Source organism: Rosa chinensis, chromosome 2 (genome assembly GCF_002994745.2).
Source record: "Rosa chinensis cultivar Old Blush chromosome 2, RchiOBHm-V2, whole genome shotgun sequence".
NCBI classification, from domain to species: domain Eukaryota; kingdom Viridiplantae; phylum Streptophyta; class Magnoliopsida; order Rosales; family Rosaceae; genus Rosa; species Rosa chinensis.
In genome coordinates, this window is record NC_037089.1 from 68566332 (window position 1) to 68580285 (window position 13954).

At 39.3% G+C, this 13954-nt stretch overlaps 1 protein-coding gene across 1 annotated transcript; it reads left to right on the forward strand.

Moving 5' to 3' along the window:
* Nucleotides 1-414: 414 nt before the first annotated feature.
* Nucleotides 415-5646, forward strand: LOC112188501 (integrin-linked protein kinase 1). Its single transcript, XM_024327622.2, has 12 exons — nt 415-1124; nt 1225-1299; nt 1373-1468; nt 1731-1816; nt 1927-2047; nt 2461-2540; nt 2964-3026; nt 3420-3538; nt 3799-3884; nt 4235-4356; nt 4873-4984; nt 5133-5646. Exons 1-12 carry the CDS (start codon nt 807-809, stop codon nt 5226-5228), a joined length of 1374 nt encoding a protein of 457 aa, XP_024183390.1. The 5' UTR covers nt 415-806; the 3' UTR covers nt 5229-5646.
* The last annotated feature ends 8308 nt before the right edge of the window (nt 5647-13954 follow it).

A 13954-nucleotide genomic window follows, 5' to 3' on the forward strand; every position in this document is an offset into this window, starting at 1 on the left:
ATGATTGAGATTCTATGCATTGTAATCCTCTATATATATAAAGAGGCCCCTATTATCAATGAGAATACACAGCAAATTCCTCTCAAATTCAGTTTCTCTACAACAAATACATTATTTAACCATTTAAAATTAATTAAATTTTTTCTGATAAAAAATTTCAATGTGTAAAATTAATCATTTACTCATTCAATGGGATGAAATTTTAAACTAGAAATTGTGTCGTAGAGTGCAGTGTGTTTGAAAGTCGCATCAAACAAATAAATTCAATGATAAGAGTGTTTAAGTTCCACCCGACTAGATTAGGAGACGAATTTCTGAGGAGCCCTTACCCGACAACAGTTTGGACTCCTTGACTCCGGGATGGCGAAAACAGTTTGTATGCGACTTATAGAACCAATTCTTAATTCTAGCGGCAGTGCGGTACAGCTGAAAACCAAGACCTTTGTTCTTACACCAGTCCAATCATCACCAACATTTTCATCCACCATTACACAAGATTCAACATTCTCAGTTTCTCACTGTAACACCCAAAGTGGGGAATTCTACAAGGTGCCAAATTCGTTGACTACTAAAACAACCACATCATGGCCATTGTTGGCAACGTCCAGCCAGCTCCTCACTCACAGATTCCCTTCGTCTCGTCTTCTTTTGAATCAAAAGACAAAGAATCCCCCAGCACGGCGACGAAATAGTCGGACTCAGGCCCCTCTTTAATAATATTAATTTAATTCCCTCCCACTTTATTCCTATCCACCAACGTCAACTCTCTCTCTCTCTCTCTCTCTCTCTCTCTCTCTCTCGAACCCATGGACCGCCAGGACTCCGTCACGGCCCGCTTCACTCTCGGCAGGCAGTCCTCGCTCGCCCCCGACCCGGACGACGGCTCGGTGGTCGAGCCGGCCGACGGGGCCCTTGACCCGAGGGTCCGACTCATGTACTTGGCCAACGAGGGCGACTTGGAAGGCATTCAGGAGCTCCTGGACTCCGGAACCAATGTCAATTTCACTGACATAGATGGACGCACCGCTCTCCACGTCGCCGCCTGTCAGGGCCGGACCGACGTCGTTCAGTTGCTCCTCCAAAGAGGCGCCGGCGTCAACCTCCAGGACCGCTGGGGCAGTACGGTAATTCAGTACTTCAATTTCAATTTCAATTTCAGGGCTCGCTTATTTTGGTTGGTTGCTCCTCGTGTTGTGATTGATGACGGTTTGGTGGATTCAACAGCCTCTTGCGGATGCGGTGTACTACAAGAATGAGGATGTGATCAAGCTTTTAGAGCAGCACGGAGCTAAACTTCCGGTAAATTTCTCGACTGATGTGTACTTGTTTTTCGGGTTTCGGTTGTGAAATGAGTTTGTTGTTTGCATTTTAGATGGCTCCTATGCATGTGGAGAATGCACGTGAAGTCCCCGAGTATGAGATTGATCCCAAGGAGCTTGATTTTTCAGACAGCGTTGACATAACCAAGGTAATGTTTTTAGTTTGGTGCAAGACGACTTGAAACTCGTAGAAATACGGATTAGTGTGGGGAAGGAGATGAGAAATTGACTATTTAAACTTAATGCATGTATGTGGTTTCGGTCATGTGGGGCGTCTGCTTAAGAAAAAGACTCGGTTGAGTACGGATTAGAATTGGTTAAGGTATCAAGTCTGACCGTTTTCTGGGGGTGCTGATGTTGGTTGCATACTGCTGTTCATTGTGCTTTTGTCTTTTGAAATGTATTTGCTAGGGAACCTACTGCATTGCATCTTGGCGTGGAATTCAAGTTGCAGTTAAGACGCTTGAGGAGAAAGTATTTGCTGATGAAGATAAAGTGTAGGTTTACCTTCCTTTTTGCATAGCTTTTGTTTCTGTTATTTAGGTAGGCCTTGCAAAGTTTGAATCTTTATTTTGACTGGAGTTTTACTGGCTCAATGGAAACTCAGAAATGCATTCAGGGATGAGCTTGCTTTACTTCAGAAGATACGACATCCCAATGTTGTCCAATTTTTGGGTGCTGTAACACAAAGCAGTCCAATGATGATTGTCACGGAATATCTACCCAAGGTGTGGTGCAAAACATCAGGAGTTTTAGCTTTATCTCTTCCCTGAAACCATATCTAAGTAATTTGATTTTTGGCTTTGTTATGTTGTACCTGTTTGCATAAGGAAGCTTTTATTTGGTAAAACAAAGGACGTGTTCGAATTTTGAGGGATTTTAGATTGTAATACCATTGCTAGTTTGCTTCATGATAAGGCCTTCATTACTATGCACAAAAATGAAGTGGTTTGGTGGGCCAATGGATGTCTAAATTCTTGGATTGTGTTGAAATAAAAGGCATATTCAGGCATTAACACTGTAGATTATAGGACGCACTAATTGAGATGTATGCATGCATGTATCGCGACATCGCGTGTTTGCTTGGCATCATAAACAGTTTATAAATACAAGCTTTTAAGCTCTTATTTTATTACTGCAGGGAGATTTTCGTTTATATCTTAAAAGAAAAGGTGCCTTAAAGCCAACAGCAGCAGTGAAGTTTGCACTTGACATTGCCAGGTCAGTCACGTGGCTTGTGTACTGAAATTGTTTGCAACTTTCTTTGTGGCAACGTAAACCAGAAATGCCTGATGTTCACAACTTGACATTGGAATCTGATGTTTAATTCTATGTGCTACCTTGGAGGTCATTTATCTCTAGGGGGTAATTTCTGTTGTATTTTCTTTTTGGTTGAATTAGGCGCAATCCTTAATTCTTTACAAAAGATATAACCAATTCCATTGTATCTACTGGGTGGTCATGCTAGATCTTTGTGTTGATAAATACTGTCCTTCTTGTGTTTCTCCAACAGTATGGTTTAATTAAGTTCTTTTTTTTCACAATTGATAGTGGTGGGAAGTACATGATTTTACATGCTATAGCTGAATAGTTATTCCACGTGTTCTGTTAGCTTAATGAGCACTTTACTGGTATATCTTGCAGGGGGATGAATTATCTGCATGAGCATAAACCTGAAGCAATAATTCATCGAGATCTTGAGCCCTCGTATGATCTTTCTCTTTTTCTCTCATCATGTATCATGGCTGTAGTGGTTAATAGATGTGAACTAACATAGTTGAATTTATATACTGCCTAATTAATTTGAAATTTGTTAATATGAGGTCTTGATTCTTGAAGAACAACCAGAATGTGACCCATAATTATTTGTATATTAGGTTTTAGACAAAAGTGAGTGGGGATCAATTTGGGCACAAATTGATAATTTCTTGTCTTTCTTTGGCTCTTTTTCTTTAGTTGCGTTATTTTTTTTTAACAGTGTGGATTTTATTCATATTTGCTGAGCATGTAAATCGTCATGTACTTATATGCTGGCTTGAATCATGCACATCAATAACTAAATGGTTGAAGTTTCTTAATTGTTTGTGAGTAAGATACCAGAAATATATTGCGGGATGATTCTGGGCATCTGAAAGTTGCAGACTTTGGGGTGAGCAAGCTACTGATGGTCGCAAAGACAGTTAAAGAAGACAGACCTGTGACTACTGAAGGCACTTCTTGTATGTTGTCTTCTTTCTGAAAGTGTTTAGCCTCTATTTCTTAGATCAGTGCCATGTGTAAAATTATGGACTCATTCTATTGATTCTGGCCTTTACTTAAAAAAAAAAAAAAAAAGCTTGACGGGCGTTGCTAATCACAATCAACTGCAAAATAGGCTCTTGTAGTTCTGTTGGAGATCTATAAGCAACCATTGCAGTTCTTATTGTAGCACCAATGCACGTGTGTGCCTGTTGTTGATAATGAGATCTCTATTGAACAGGGAGATACGTGGCTCCTGAAGTTTACAGAAATGAAGAATATGATACCAAAGTGGATGTTTTTTCATTTGCCTTGATCTTGCAAGAGGTACTCCCTGTTCAGGGCTCCATCCATCCTCTTCTTCATGACATGTGTAGTTATATTCTTTATGTTATAGCAGCCATTGGCAAACCTTCTTTATCATGAGACCATTTCCTGCCTGTCAGTACTGAACCCAAAGAATTTCCTGTCTGTTAAATAAGTTACTTCTTTTCTGCTAGCTTTGTTGTCATTTGGTCTATCTTCATATACACTTAATAAAACCGTTCATTACAGTAGGTCATGTAACCTGTATGAACTGAGCAGTCAATAAATTGGTGTGCATTAATGTTTTGCATTTCCGAATATACATTGTCAATGATTACAAGTAATGTTTAGTCATTTCCCTTCTTCCCCAGATGATTGAAGGTTGTCTACCATTTTCTACAAAACCAGAAAAAGAAGTACCTAAAGCATATGCTGCAAATGAGCGCCCACCTTTTAGAGCACCACCAAAGCTTTATGCACATGGATTAAAGGAGTAAGTTGCTTCAATGCATCTATTGGTTGTTAAAGAATGACTAGTAGCAAAAGTAAAAGTTTTTTTATTTTCTTTGGCTTCATTTCCTATATGTAGCTAGTACCGGGCAATTTTTTGGAGTATGAGTTAGTTTGTTTCAATTATCTATATGTTTTTGTTGTTTCAGAAGGGGTGTCAAGTTATTTTGTCGAATACCAAGTGTTTTGAATTTTTGAACTGTAGGCATGGTGTTGACCTTTCCTGTCAAGAAGATTATATTGGTATTATTTCATGTGTTTGACAAGGCTGCCAAGCAGTTTTTGGATTCACATCTTACAAACTGTTTTGACACACCTCATGATTATGAACAAGTTTCGAAAAAAACAATCATGATAGGGGGAGAGGTTATAGAGTGCATCTCTGATTGCAAGGAAAAACCATTATTATGGAGCTACAGTGATCAATATGCTTCATACGGTCATATATTGTATTCTGTAAGGGGAATTCCATTTTAAGAAAGTTTTCTGTTTGTAACAGGTTGATTGAGGAATGTTGGAGTCAGGACCCATTTAGGAGACCAACATTCAAGCAAATAATTAAGAGTTTGGATAACATTAATGACCAGTATGCTCGAAAAAGACACTGGAAGGTGCACTCTCTCTATCTGACACTTGGAATTAAATTTCTAGGCCACTTAAATTTCCTTTTCCTATATCTCCTGGAATTTGTCGTTTTAAAATCAGTCAATTTGACTATGAGTGTAAATAGGCTTCTGCAATTTCTTGTACTCTATCCAGGTTATGCCACTTATGTGTCTCCAGAACCTGGAGAACATGGTGAAGAAGGGTCGCTCTAGTCCCAGCAGCCATTCATCCTGCTCTACGATGAGATGAGTAACTATTGCCTTCATGCAGGATTTCAGCTGTTTTTCCTCCTCGATTTGAGGAAGGTTTTTCTAGCGGAGTTTGCAGATTTTTAGTATTTCAGTTGTTGAACTGAGCCATTCCGAGATGTCAAGTTTATCTCTCTGACATGGCCGACAGACACTGTTACACATACTCTTGTGTGAAGAATTCCTAGAGTTTCTCTGCAAGTGGAGAAGTTCTTTTTGTTTTTGGTAAAACCATATGTTGTTATTCCATTCTTCAGAATGTTTCCCGATTTTATTGTAAACTGGGCGTGTGCTTGCATTAGGTTGGACGCCTATGCTTTTATTGAAACCTGTGGTGCTGCAACATTACAAGCTATCTAAAATGTCTCAATTATTTGATCCAAATTATGCGGTTGCCATGCAGTTCTTTACTCTCTTTCTTTTTATGCTTCTTCTTCCTGCCTCTCTGTTACTCCCAAGTCCCTTCCCCTTTCTTTAGGCTAGAGAATGGCTAAATGGGTTTATTGATTACCTATATCCACTATAATGTAATCGAATCTCAAGTGACACTCGCATTCTAAATCTTTTTATGTTGAACTGTTGGTAAATGCATGTAAATGAAGACGTATATTAGAACATTTTCTCTTATTCATATGCACATTACATCTGGAACAACTTGTTGAGTAAAGATTTTGCATTTCCTATTGTTTTTATTTTTTTTATTTTTTTTGGCAAGTACTTTACCTGTTATAACTAGCACTTCAAAAACTTGTATGTTTGTGGTTTATGTCACCTTGGAATTGTACTGCTAATTGCTGAAATCTAACTCAGTATGAATGATATTACCAATTCAACTCAACACCGCCCTATCGTAGGGATATTCTACTTCTGTGGCAAGGTCCCTACGGCCCTACATCAAGAAAAAAGTTTTTTTTTTTTTTTTTTTTTTTCTGAATCAATTTAGTTTGCATGTTGTTTATATCTATCTCTTTTTCATGTTTATTTATATATATGCAAGTTCGTACTTTATTTTGGGTCCGAGTCCAAGTTCGAACTATGGAGTTTTTATTTTTAATTAGGCATCGTATCACATCCAACATAGTTCAGTATGTATTTTTCTTACTGATTCTAACAATTAATTTAAAAGAGTGGCTTCTCATCTTAAGAAAGAATTTTATGTACATTATGCTTTCCTCATTGAGAAGGGAGAGTCAAATTTGAAACCTTTGGCAACATTGAAGAAATATATCTTACCACTGCACCAAGTAATACTAGTTAGCCATAATATAGGGATTCGATTTTTATCGCATTGTGTCAGTATTGTAGATTTGTGATATTTTCCCTTCTTCCCATACGCATCCCAGGCAAAGTATATGTGAGCAAAAAATTTGGAGTCTGAGTCTTGCACATCTACTATTTCACATCAACTCAATCTTATAAAAACTATCCATTTTAGAGAAACAAGTCAATTAACTGAAACGTAGCTAAAGCTCCAGTTAGTGCAATTCAGACGTTATGTTCTGTGGTTCAGATGTCCAGCCCTACTCGTCGAAGTTCGAAGGAGGCAGTTGACCACAGAACTTGAGATCCCGACTTTTATGTCTCTACATAGTACAAACTTGAACTCGGACTCGGGCCAAAAAAATAAAATAAAAAAGAACTTAGAGATTGATTCCTCATCAACTGAAACCTTAATTTGATCTATAAACAATGCAAACGGTTCCTTAAAGGGTTTCTTAATTTTAACTATAGACGAGCCTCCTTGCTAAACAATATGCTTGCATATATTTAGCTCCTACTTAGTGTTTTTTTTTTTTTTTTTTTCCCTTTTGGATCAAACCTACCTAGTGCTCAGAATGCTTATGATGCAAGCTAGGGTTAGCGATGGTTAGTATATAGCAAGGAGGGCGGCGTCTCCAACAACCGCCGTATGATCAAATATACATTTGGTTAAAATTTGGGTCAAGTTTAAGGAAAATATGATTTATAGAGAGATTGATGAGAGAATTGTGTGTTCTATTATTGATAATAGGAGCCCTTTACATAGGGATTTACAAAGTACATAATCTTGTCATACAAGGAAATAGAATCCAAATATAATTAGGAAATCTAGAACCTTCTCTCCTATTACAACTCTAGAACTAAACCCTAGTTTGAAAAGGCACACACAATGTCGATATCCTTCAACACTCCCCCTTGTGCCGCTCAAACTTGGTGATGACGCTTTGATCGTTGCCTCGTTAAAAACCTTTCCAGGTAACAAAAACCCTGTGGGACAAAAATAACTCTGGTCGAAGGACAAAAAGAGCACAACATGTCCTTCACTCTTCGAGATCGATCATGTAGACATCATTCCTCCCCTAATGTCGACATCTCCCCCTGATTGCTACAACCATGGGAGTTCGGATAATTTCTCAATCTGAGGCTCTTCACATGTTTCTCGAAGGTGGATTTAGGTAATGACTTAGTGAATAAGTCCGCTACATTATCCTCTGATCGGATTTGATTCACTTCAATCTTTCGAAGTGATTAATGTTGTTGCTGATTGTAAAAGAACTTAGGCGATATATGCTTGGTGTTGTTGCCCTTGATGAAACCTAATTTCATTTGCTCAATTCATAAATTCATGTAGGTTCATCTGTGGTAGACTTCAAACCACAAGCTCCTTGAATGTGTCTAATTATAGACCTTAGCCATATGCATTCACGCACGACTTTATGTAGAGCAATAATCTCTGCATGATTTGAGGAAGTAGCAACAAGGGTCTACTTTATAGACCTCCAAGATATCGCGGTGCTTCCCATGGTAAAGACATAACCGGTCTAGGAACTACATTTGTGAGGGTCAGAGAGATACCCTACATCAGCAAAATCCATGAAAACATCATCATCGTTTTGATGTAAGGGAGGAGGATGGGTGGCCAGCGGTTTTTGCCGATCATAGCCTCTTGGACGGTGCCACTTGGGCTAATGAGATCCGTTCTCATTCTTCCGTTATTCTTTTCTCTCTGCAAAGATAAAACAAGCCCATATCTATCGTACATTTTAAGTAACGAAATATTGTCTTTATACCAGTCCAATGGCGTTGCATTAGCACAAGGCTAAATCTAGCTAACAAGTTCATAACAAGTGAGGTGTCCGGTCTTATATTGTGTTAAGTACAATAATGCGCCTATTGCACTTAGGTAAGTCACTTCTGCCAATTAACACGTCTTCGTCATCATCCTTGGGACGAAACGTATCCCTCTTAGGGTCAAGACTATGGACGACCATGGGAGTGCATCTTTGACTTTATCAAAATGCAAAGCATTTATTGACATGGTATACAAGTTCTAAATCTCGACAAAACCATGTTCTCCCAAGGTCCTTCATCTCAAACTAGGATTTCAGGTGTTCAGCGGTTTCTCTTTACTCTCAAGGGTTCCAATTATGTTTATCAACATAAACCGTGACAATTGCAAATCCAGAACTTGTCATGAAAATGCAGGGGCATAGTTCATCATATCCCTTCCCAATCAAGTTGTCACTTTAGTGAGCGTTTCACCCTCATTGCAAACGTGCTCAGTGGTCAAGGGCCACTTGATTTTGGTAAATGAAGTACACAAGACCCTTCATTATATTTTTATCTAGATCTTCATAGAGATACGTAGTGACCACATTCGTAACCTGCATATTCAGTTATTCGGAAACTACCAAACTGACAAGGTAGTGGAGTGCAATGACATCCATTACGAGAGAATATGTCTTCTCGTAGTCTATTCCAGGGTGTTTTGTGAGAAGCCTTGCGCCATAAAGCGAGATTATCATCTCTTTTTCTCATCACACTATCTAATGAAGACCTATTAATGTCAACAGGTTTTATGTTAGGAGGTGTTGGCATCTCATGCCTGAAATCCTTCATCTTCGATAGTGAATCCAATTCAACCTGGATCGCATCTTTCCGTTTAGGCCAATTTTCTCTACGTTGGCATTCTTCAACAGAGTAAGGTTCGATGTCATTGGTCTCAATAATTCCACATCTTCATGTACACTAGTGTAATTCGTAGAGATCTTTATATTCTCAGGAATTGGTTCTAACATTGAAGTGTCCCCTAACGATGTCTCTTGGACATAACCACAATCCAGAATATTCTCATGAGACGGATTTTGAGTATCAAAGATCAATGGATCAAGTTGTGCCAAACTCGCTCTCTTCCTAGGGCGAGAATCCATCGAACCTATGAGTCTCCTACGCTCTCTAGCAGAACCCATGGCCTATGACCCCATTATGCTACCTTTGTGGCATCACCATACCACTATCCATGGTAGTGGTGCCGTACCCATCTCCTCTGGGTGTCACTGTTAGCATTAAAGCCACCCTCAAGTGCAAGAGGTACAAGTTATAGAATAGGGGATTAAGTAAGGATGTTGAGCCCACGAGGATTGGTAAATCCTTTCCTAGCTAGGGAAAACCTAAGGAAAAACTAGAAAGATATGCAAATGCACAATCACAAACAAAGGCTCACAAGTGAACCAAAGTTCACGGTGAGAATGTGCAAGATGGTGTGTAGAGATTTGATTTTGATTTTGAGATTGGTTTCTATTCAAATTGAAACAATGAAAGCAAGTAATATAAACTAAGCTAAATTAAACAAGTTGTTGTCAAATGGATGGGAGTTAGGGCATCGGGTTTCACCTTTTTCCTCCCTTGCAAGAATTAAAGCAATTGAATACGAATGATGCAAAGCTAATTGTCCAACTACCCTCTTAGCATTCGGATAGGACTACTAAGGCTTAAACTCCTTTCATTTTATTAACTCTAACTCAATAAGTCTAGAACTAACTACCTAGAGACAAATTCAATTACCGGATAGGTCTCAATCCTTTGCCCCTAAATGCATAAAGCTAGAGTTTAGGTAACCAAGCAAGCAAACCAATCCTATCTCTAGGTGATTTTAGCTCACTACCCTCACATGCACACATGGTGTGCTTTCATGCTCTCTTTTTGCCTAAAGGTAATCAATCTCTAGGAAAAACTTCATATCATGGCAAGCACATAACTCAAATTGATTAGGTCTAAGCAAGGTTCTAAAAAACGCTAAGCGCTAATCGGGCGGTGGGCTGGGGAGGAGCGCCCAGCGCCTAGGAGGTTTTGTATTTTTTACTTTTTATTTAATTTTTTAAAAATATATAAACTTTCTTAACAACAAAGTTGAGCATTAAGCCATTAACTAATTGTCTAAATTAACTCATTATAATTTAACAGTTCACATTATATGATTATAGCACATATTGCACCAAATCAACAACTGCCTACAACAGAAACATCCAGTCTCCAGATTATCAATTTCCAAAACAATAGCATTATCAATTTCCACTTTTCCAGCAACAAGAAGAAGATTATGATTATCAATTTCAGATTTCCACCAACAAGAACAAGATTACAAGAAGTGAAGAAGATTATCAATTTCGGAATTTCCACTTTCTAGCAACAACTTAACTCAACAACAAGATTATCAATTCCAGCAACAAGAACAATAAGATTATCAATTTCCATTTTCCAGCAACAAGCCATCAACTCAACAAGAACAAAGATGATCAATTTCCAGATTATGATTATCAATTCAAGCAAAGATTATTACTTACCATGGAGAAGCTGAGGGGAGGAGCTGTGGAGCGAAGGGGCGAAGAAGCTGCCGGTTGAGATGGTGAAGGAAGAGTCAACTGACTCAACTCCAGTACGGAGGGGCGAAGAAGCTTCCGATCTGCCTAAGAGTTCAGCTGCGTGGGCAGAGAGAAAGACCCAGAGCTACGAAGAAGCTTCCAATCCGATTTGCTTCAGAGTTCCGATTTGCTTTAGAGTTCCAGAGTTCAGCTGCGCAGAGACTAGAGAGAAAGACCCAGAGCGACGAATTAGCCGCGCGCGCAGAGAGAGAGACCCAGAGCGACGAAGAAGCTTCTGATCCGATCTCCTTCAGTGTTCCCATCTGGTTCCAGACTTCCAGAGTTCAGCCGCGCAGAGAGAAATAAAGAGTGACAGCAATGACGAAAAAGAAGGTCGAGCGAGAGAGAGAGGCTGAGTAGCGGCGTTTTGGCCTTTAGGTCTTAATCGCGAATAAAAAATAAAAAAAACGCCCAGCCGCTTGGACGCCCTCCTAGGCCGCCTAGGCGCCCGCCTAAATCACAAATGCCCAAAAGCTTCGATTTGCCATTCCTCGAGGCGGAGAGGCGCCGACTAGGGGGGGCTGGGCGGCCGCGTTTTAGAACACTGGGTCTAAGTAATGCATTCAACTATTGACTTAATATGGGAGAATGACAACATGAATTTGCATCAACTTAGAAACAAAAGCATTAATACAAGAAAATTTGGCTAGGGATTTCAACCCTAGCCCCAACTAGTTCACTACTCACACATAACTAGATACACAAGCTTCAACATTCTATTAGGACAAGGTGACAAAAGGACAAGGTGTAAGGAGATATTTGAATTTCAAGTGATGGGAGATTCTCACCACCATGGTCCTCCTTTGCTGGAGAAAAGACCCTCAATGAGTGGTGGCTCGCCTGAAAAATCGCCGGAAAAGTCGATTTGGAATTTTCTTCCAATCTCCGTGTCTTCTTCCCCTAGCTTCAAACTCCGCATTTCAAGCCTCAAATAGTCATTTCATTCTCAATGCAAGGTTTCCTACAAATAAAAGGAAATAGATTAAAAAGGGCAAAATAGCATGGAAGACAAATAATTTTCATAATTATGGGACACAATTGCATAAGTAATTTGTGACTCAACAGGCACCATGTCCTTTTGTGGGGACATCAATCCTTGCAAACATGTTTGCAGCAGGTATATGTGATCTCGTCACTTTTCGGAGATCAAGATGAGACAAAGTGGGGATAGACCACGGCAATTCCTGTCGTTCCTGTTGAACATTGACGTTCTAATCTCCCTCAAACGATGGGAAGACTGTCTCATCAAAGTGACAATTAGCAAATACAGCAAAAAAGAGATCGTCTGTCAAGGGTTCTACATAGCGGACTTATAGTTGGAGACTTATGTCCAACACAAATATATATATATATATATATATATGCATTCGTTGCAATGACTCATGTTGATGCGTTTTGGCAGCGCAGTTGGCACATAAACCGCACACTCAAATATGCATAAGTACGAGATATTAGACTCGAACCCAGTCACTAGCTGTAACGCAAATAAAAGTTGAGTGGCTGTCATGAGTCATAGACAAATTAGTATAGCTACATGCGATATTGCATAACCCAAGCGGAAATATTAGTGCGGATTACCAAAGTCCGGGCTACCATCGTAGTCTTTTAATGATGGCTTTTCCGCTAGACCAATTGGGTGTGTATATGGGAATATGATACTTGATATCAATACCCAATGATATGCAATAGTCATCAAAAATTTTCGATGTAAACTCTCTAGCATTATCAAGTCAAATTGACTGAATGGGATGATCTGGGTAGTGAGCCCGTAGCCATATGTTCTGGGCTAGGAGTTCATCATAAGCAGCATTACGAGTGGATGATAGCGCGACACGTGACCAGCGTGTCCACACATTAACCAACACGATAAAACATCTAAGCAGTCCTCAAGTTGGTTGAATAGATCCACAAAAGCCCCTTGGATTCTATGTAAGAATGAAATTATTTCTTTAGCGTCATTTGCATAGGATGATCTTGATCCTAAAAAAACAGGCTTTACAGAATGAAAGATTGGCCTTATAATCAACCAATGAAGGTTTTGGTTGAGCCACAATGTCACAATTTACTTTGAGAAGTAGATAGAGGAGCTAAGTCTCCATACATGGCTTCAAAGCCATGATTTTGCCGCAGGGGGATCGCGGCGCCGGCATTGGCCGGCCTGTGGTGCATGGCGGTTAGGGCCCAAGGCTCGGCGGCGGTGCAATGCTCTCTTTGAATCGACTTTTGATTCTCACTTCTCTTCGTTCTGAAGAATAGATGTCTGTGTGAAGTCTTTCATATCACGGATCATCATATCATGACCTGGGTGTCCCAAACGGTCGTGCCAAAGCCTATATGTGTCAGAATCTCATAAGTCATCTCTCATAACATGGTTGAATTCAATGACTCGAATAGTGGTTGAATACAACCCACTAGAGCGACACATAAGTTTCTCTAATTCTCATTTATGTCTGTAGTCATTAGAGGTGATGCAAAGGAACTCTTGTCCATTTTCACAATGTGTTTCCACATGAAAATCATTGGCTTTTATATCTTTCAAATAAAGTTCGAATTAAGGTATGTCCAAGACATTAAGTAAAAGAATCGACACTTTATTAATAGCCAATGATTACATCAAAGTTTCTTAACCAAAGTCTAATCCAAAATAAAAATCAAACTTAGACAAATCGTAGTCACTCAATCCGTTTGGTAACTCCAATCAAATATGACCAGGGAAGTAGAGAGAGATGTCGGTGGAGCGAGGCTCTCTTAAGTACCACTAATCTCAATCACTTTCCTAGACATCATACTTCATTGGATGCACCACTTGAGAAAGAGTTAATACAAAATTGTCATTTATTGATTAAGGCATAATTGCCATTACATAATTCTTGGAAAAATAAAAGACTATTCGAAATAAAAATCTGCGGCATTTTGTCTTCATCGCCAGATTTAAAGTCTTTTTGAACTCGATATCTTAATCACCATGATGCGGCTACCTTCTTAGGTACATTGCAAATTAGGGTCCATTGATCAGACGTTCCATATCAGAAATAGACACCATAAA